The sequence below is a fragment of the Trichosurus vulpecula genome, chromosome 1, assembly GCF_011100635.1.
Source record: "Trichosurus vulpecula isolate mTriVul1 chromosome 1, mTriVul1.pri, whole genome shotgun sequence".
Classification (NCBI taxonomy): Eukaryota; Metazoa; Chordata; class Mammalia; order Diprotodontia; family Phalangeridae; genus Trichosurus; species Trichosurus vulpecula.
This window is the reverse complement of record NC_050573.1, coordinates 306,034,192-306,040,191: the sequence shown is the minus strand read 5'-3', so window position 1 is coordinate 306,040,191 and position 6,000 is coordinate 306,034,192. Positions and strand designations below refer to the sequence as shown.

Here is a 6,000-nt window from a genome sequence, read left to right as displayed (position 1 = left end):
TGAGCCTTTCTGAAATTATTTTTCATTTAAATTCTGTTCGTATGAATAGAATGTGAGTTCCTTGAAGGTAGGAGTTGTTTTGCTTTGGTTTTATATCCTTAGAACTTAGTACAGTATCTAGCACTGGTTGTTTAGTCGTGTCTGACTCTTCATGACCCCAAGAACCAGAGCATGCTACATCCTTCTATACTGAGTACATCTCTTGAGTACATCTCTCCAAGACCTGGCATATAGTTGACATTTAATAAATGCTTGTTGAATGAATGAGGCAATACGGTTCGGTAGAAAGAGCTGAAGTATTTGGAGTCAGAAGAATCTTGGACAAATCACTTAACCTCTCTGGACCTTGGTTTACTTATTTGGAAAATGATGACATTGACTTCTAAAGTCTCTATTAGCTTTTGGGAAGCCTATGATTACCAAATATTTACTGAACGCCTTAAGGCACTGACAATTTATTTGGGGAAGTAGACACTGACATAAAGGTGAGAGTAAAGTAAATCAATCATCTCAACCAAATCAAAGCAATCAAATTCAGTTAGTCAGTCAGTAAGCATTTATTGAGTGGCTATTATGTGCCAGATAACTATGGTACCCGGCACAAAGTAGGTGCAGGGGATATGAAAACAATACCACTTTAGTTAATACCCCCTTGTAAAAGGCAGTTGAATCCGACTGACTAAATTATATGCATTGACAGTCATGGTGGAAAGCACTAGTCCTGGAGAGTCTAGGACAGAAAATAGCAGCAGAGAAATTCCAGAGCCAGCTCTTGCCGCTCACAAAGCCAAATTCTAACATTTTCAATGTGAACATTTACACCATGGAAATCCAAAGGCGACATATGGGCGCTCCATTGTTCTGTTGATTGCCTAGACTTAAGAAAGTGGTGGATAAAGTGGTAATAATGCAGATTAAACTTAAAAGTGTGTTGTGCCCATTACTTTTCCCTGAGAGTGTGTTGTTAAATGTTTACCGGCATACCTCTGCAGAGCAGTCATGCTCTGCGCACCCAATTCTGTGGATGCTTAGTCGCCTAGGGGCATATTCTACACTAAGGCACACAGTGGAGAGAGAGCGATTACGTGCTAAATTTAAAGAAAGGTGAGTGCAGTAGGGGGTGGAGTAGTCAGGGAAGGGTTAGATGCGTCCTGGGTACTGGGCTGAGCTTTGTCAGACAGAAAAGAAGACATAAACTTTATGATATAATCCTCTATGACTTAATCCTCAAAGAACTTATGCTAATTAGTGAAACCAGATGCACAGAAAACAAAATTTAGAGTATAACCATAACTTTAAGAGATTGGCTCCGCTAACCTCATTTTTAGGGAGAGGAAATCAAGTTCCGGAAAAATTAAGTGACTGGATAACAGTTTTTAGCTAATTAGCGACAAAGCTAGGGCTACAATGTAGGTCCCCTGAATTTCAGCGCAAAGGTACCTTCCCAGGACCGAAAACAACAACAAACAATTAGAAAAGGGTGGTGGCTGTTGTTCTCTGTCCTTCCTTCTTTAAGAAGACCATGACATCAGGAAGGTGATGTCAGGACATGCGAGTGAATTGGATTTAAGTGAGGGAGGTCTGTGCAAAGTAACCGGCCTCACTTTCTCCTCCAGAGCCACCTAGGTCCAGTGGTGAGATAGAAATCAGGGCGACTGGAGATGGCCCCATCCTTGAACACTTCCTCATGGCACCCCCTTCTTTTTTTAATCCTTCCCCTGTCATCTAGCCGGTTTGCAAGGATCCAGGCACTATGCAAGGGCAGCAGCGCCACCTGCAGTTCACTCAGAGATTATCAGTCACCCTCGGGGGCTGAGCTCTGAAGCAGTTCAGAGGCAGATCCGGCAGATGCTTGGGTTCGGCGGTCTCAGAAAAGATGCGTGTGAGGATTTCCAGTAAAAGGCGCCCCCTGCCGGGAAGCATGACTTAAGCTCTATAGAATCTCCTAGACCTAACCCGACGTCCTAGAGGAGGGGCGGGGCTGAGCGAGTGGAAACTCCCCTGAGGGCGGGGCTGCAGCGGCAGTTCCCCTGAGGGCGGAGCTAAATGGAGCGGAAGCTCCCTGGGGGCGGGGCGTTCCCCCTTCCGGAAGGCGGGGCCTGTCCGGTGCGTTCGGCCTGGGTATTCCGCGTGCGCCGCGTACGTCCCCTCGGGCTGGCGGAGCTGCACGTGCGCTGCTGCGTTCCGCGGTCTGGACCCCCAGGGATGCGGCTTGCGGGTCAGTAAGGGGCCGATGGCAGCGGCCGGGAGCGGGGGGGAGCTTGGGCTGCTGTGTGAACTTGTGCTCCGGCACCCCCCCCCCGCCATGAGCCGGGCCTCAGAAACAGCGGCCACGCCCACGCCGCTGCTGGGGCCGTGGGGGGAGCTCGAATGGCCCCTACATTTACCCGGGAAGAAACTGAGGCTCCTGGCCGGCCTTTTTGCCCCTAGAAAGAAAGGCGGACAAATTTCCCAGAATTGTTGCAGCAAACATTTCTACGTCGCTTTACGCGCCCCGAGAGTGACCGAGTCATCCCCCACCCCCGTTGTCCCCCGAAACTGACCCCCCAGGCGGATTTTAACCCCTCAGCTCGGGGCACTGGGCAGGCTTACACCGTATTTGCAGGTGGGGCGACCTCTAACCCTCATGACGTCATCAGTACACTTTCCAAATAAACTGGAGGTCATAGCGGTCATTGTGAGTCTGGGGCCTTGCTTTGTTGATATTTACTATCCGTGTTAAATATAGTCCCATTGAATTGAAAGTAAGGATGGGGTTGTTTTGAGCCTTGTTTCAAGGAAGCGCTTCTTAGTATAAATTGAATGATGTAGGATCAACATGTGGGTTCTAGGTTTTTGAACGTCATAGAATTCTAGCGTGGCAAGGGACCCTTTCTGGTCCCATTAGCCCGGGCCCCTCTTTTACGATGAAGAGTTGAGGTCTGGAGAAGTTGTAATTTATACCAAGATTAAGCAACCTGGGTATGACAGAACCTCATGATTTTTTTGATTTCTAATTCGTTTTTCTTTCCAGTGCACAACTCCAGAAGCCTGGTGAATTCTAGGTCCCTGTCACTCTTTTTCCCAGAGTTAGTAATCTATACAAAAGTATATATTTGAAGCTTCTGCAACATGATGTTTTAGGTGGCTTTCCTACTCCTTTGCATGAACGTGAAGATAGTTATTTTTGCCTGGATGTTTGCAAGAACATGAATCTATGTGGGCAAGGAAGGAAATGGAGTTTGTCGTATTTAAATATTAATACAATGCCTTTATTTTTTTCAGGAACTGCCACTTTGCTGAACTGATTGAGATAACCATTGCAGTCCAGTGGACGTGGAGCATTAAGATTATCTTGTTTTTGGATGATCAACAAACAAGCACCAGGTAGGTACTTTTCAATCTTCAGTTTTTTTCCTGGGGTAAAACAGGTATTGTAACGTAGTAATTTTCCCATAAAAACTGCCAACAAAACATTTTATTAAGGGCTTACTATGTGCCAAGCACTGTGCTGAATGCTGAGGATACAAAGAAAGGCAAAGGACAGTCCTTCCCTGAGAGAGCTCATATTCTGAGGGAGACAAATATGGAAACAACTATATCCATGTAAGATACAGATATAGGTATAGATAGATATATAGTGTAAATTGGAGATCATTTCAGAGTGAATGAAAAGTCAATGGGAAGTCTCAATAAAACATACAACAAAGAGGTAATATGAGACAGAGAAATTCTATTAGAATGCCTTTTGTTTTTACATCACATTTCTGGAAATACTCAATAGCTCTAAGAATTTAATCTTAGTCTCCCTCCCTTCAAATAAAACAATTATGAAATGACCTTGTTTGATGAATGTTGGATAATATAACATTTCTACCCTACTGTGCTCCCCCAGCCTCCTCCCTGAGGAGTTAAGACATATTTGGGGGAAAGATGGAGTGGTCCATAGTGTCAGCTAAAGCATATGAGGCAAAAATCCAAACATGTCCTTCCAAGTATTTGGTAGTTAATTGCCTTTTTGGGCTATTATACCAAGAAGTTACCTTTTAAATATATGTTCTTAAAACAACTTTAAGAAATGATCAGAAGCAGATTATTTCTAGAAGTTTGGACTTGGCACTCCAAACACATAAAAGAGATTAAATTGGTTTTCACTTTTAACTTGGATAGCTTAGGATTCTCTTTTGTGCTTTCGTAGGCAATGGGGAAGAGCAAAGGGAAAGGGCAGAAGAACCAGAATGTATTTCATATTGCCAGCAAGAATTTGAAAGCTAAAAATAAAGCAAAACCAGTCACCACAAATCTTAAGAAGGTTAGTGTTAAAGAAGGTAATATAATTTTGTTTACAATCCTCTTTTCATTAAGCACAGGACAGATGTGAGGCTTTTTTTTTTAAACCAAGTCATGTTTCTTAAACCACTAGGAGTTTCTCAGTCTTAAGCACAAAATGCCCAAATCAAAATGAAAAACAAAAAACCAAACTAGTTAAAGAAAAGCAGCAGGCACATCATGTCTTAACAGCACATGTAGCACTCCGTATTCATGCTGTCCTCTCCAATAAAAGGAGGAAGGTTCATTTAAAAATAAATCTCTTCTCCAGGCCAAGATCAGTCCTTATGATTTACAGCATTGTTTTGTCTTACTGTAATCCAAGGGTGGGGAACCTGCAGCCTCAAGGCTACATGTAGCCCTCTAGGTCCTCAAGTGTGGCCCGCACTTTGACTGTATCCAAACTTGACAGAACAAAGCCCCTGAAGAGGTTTTGCTCTGTAAAAGTTGGACTCAGTTGAAAGGTGGCACCCAAGAACCTAGAAGACCTCCAGGTTGCAGGTTCCCACCCCTGTCAATCGTGATTGTGCTAATTTTTCCTGATTATTTTCTTCACTCTATGTTGGTTCATACAAATCTTTTTTCTTACATTAATTAATACCAGTTTTATTAATACCTGATAACTGAATTTTTTTTCTCCCTAAGAGATAGGATGAAACTTAGTGAAAATTGTAATAAAATTTTTGCATCAATTGATAGCCTATTTCTTCTAGCCTATTTCTTCTAATGTTAGGTAAATCAAACCAACACATTGGCCATGTTTTTTTTTTTTTCTGTAAAATCCTTTAATGAGGGAAATATGCCAAAATATTACTATTAGGTAGAAGAAATGGAGTTCTTTTTAAAGAGGAAAAGCCTATTTGGCCAGCTCTATATTTTCAAAGGGCAGAATTGAATGACTAATTCCTTCACGTACACAGGTTGCTTTTGTTTAAAATATGCAGACATTAAAAAAAAAATGCAGACATTGAGTTCGTTGTACCTTTGGCTTGGATTATTTAATTGTTTTAGTTTTTTAATACCTTTGCTAGTGCAGACTTTTAGGTAAAGTGCTAATACACTTCAGATTTGGGTTTTGGGATTATATCTCATTTTCTTTTCTTTAAAAGATAAACATTGTGAAGGAAGAAAAAGCTAGAACTGTAAATAAGGCATTCATAGACATCCAAAAAGAGCTTGCACACTTCTCAAAAAGGCTGTCACTTGAACCACTGCCGAATCAGCTGGTAAGTTTGATAATAACATCAAGCATCAGAAATTTGAGTTAAATTCCAAGCATTTTTCATTCTAAATCTACAAAGCTGTAATTTAAACAGACTTTGGTACTTAAGTGTTTATCATATTTTAAACACATGATTGACCAAAGGATATTTGGTTCTAAACATTTACACTTTTAAAGCAATGTCTAGAGGTAAAAAACAAAATTAGACGAGTAAATGAAGAACATGTATGAAAGTTAATTTGTCTGACATTAATGTAACTTATTTTTCTCTTAAATTTCTCAGCGCTCTGAAGGTGAAACAATCAGTGTGGAAGATGCTACAAGATTAATGGCTCAGTTGTAATATAATTTGGAAGTATTTAATGGCTCAGTTGTAATAAATATTGGAGGTATTTGGATTCTAAAAAATGGACCAACAAAACTGGTGTTTGTACAATTTTATTTCTTAAAAAATTCTTGTTAATGTTACA

The 6,000-nt window shown here is 41.3% G+C and overlaps 1 protein-coding gene across 1 annotated transcript; it reads left to right on the top strand.

Moving 5' to 3' along the window:
* The first annotated feature begins 2,094 nt into the window (after positions 1-2,094).
* Positions 2,095-5,951, top strand: RBIS (ribosomal biogenesis factor). Its single transcript, XM_036742286.1, has 5 exons — positions 2,095-2,218; positions 3,265-3,366; positions 4,178-4,291; positions 5,418-5,534; positions 5,814-5,951. Exons 3-5 carry the CDS (start codon positions 4,181-4,183, stop codon positions 5,871-5,873), a joined length of 288 nt encoding a protein of 95 aa, XP_036598181.1. The 5' UTR covers positions 2,095-2,218; positions 3,265-3,366; positions 4,178-4,180; the 3' UTR covers positions 5,874-5,951.
* Positions 5,952-6,000: the final 49 nt, after the last annotated feature.

Coding starts and splice junctions, on each gene's coding strand:
- RBIS (XM_036742286.1), top strand. CDS start 4,181: ATGGGGAAGAGCAAAGGGAAAGGGCAGAAGAACCAGAATGTATTTCAT. Junction 4,292..5,417: donor TCACCACAAATCTTAAGAAG/GTTAGTGTTAAA, acceptor TTTCTTTAAAAG/ATAAACATTGTGAAGGAAGA. Junction 5,535..5,813: donor AACCACTGCCGAATCAGCTG/GTAAGTTTGATA, acceptor TAAATTTCTCAG/CGCTCTGAAGGTGAAACAAT.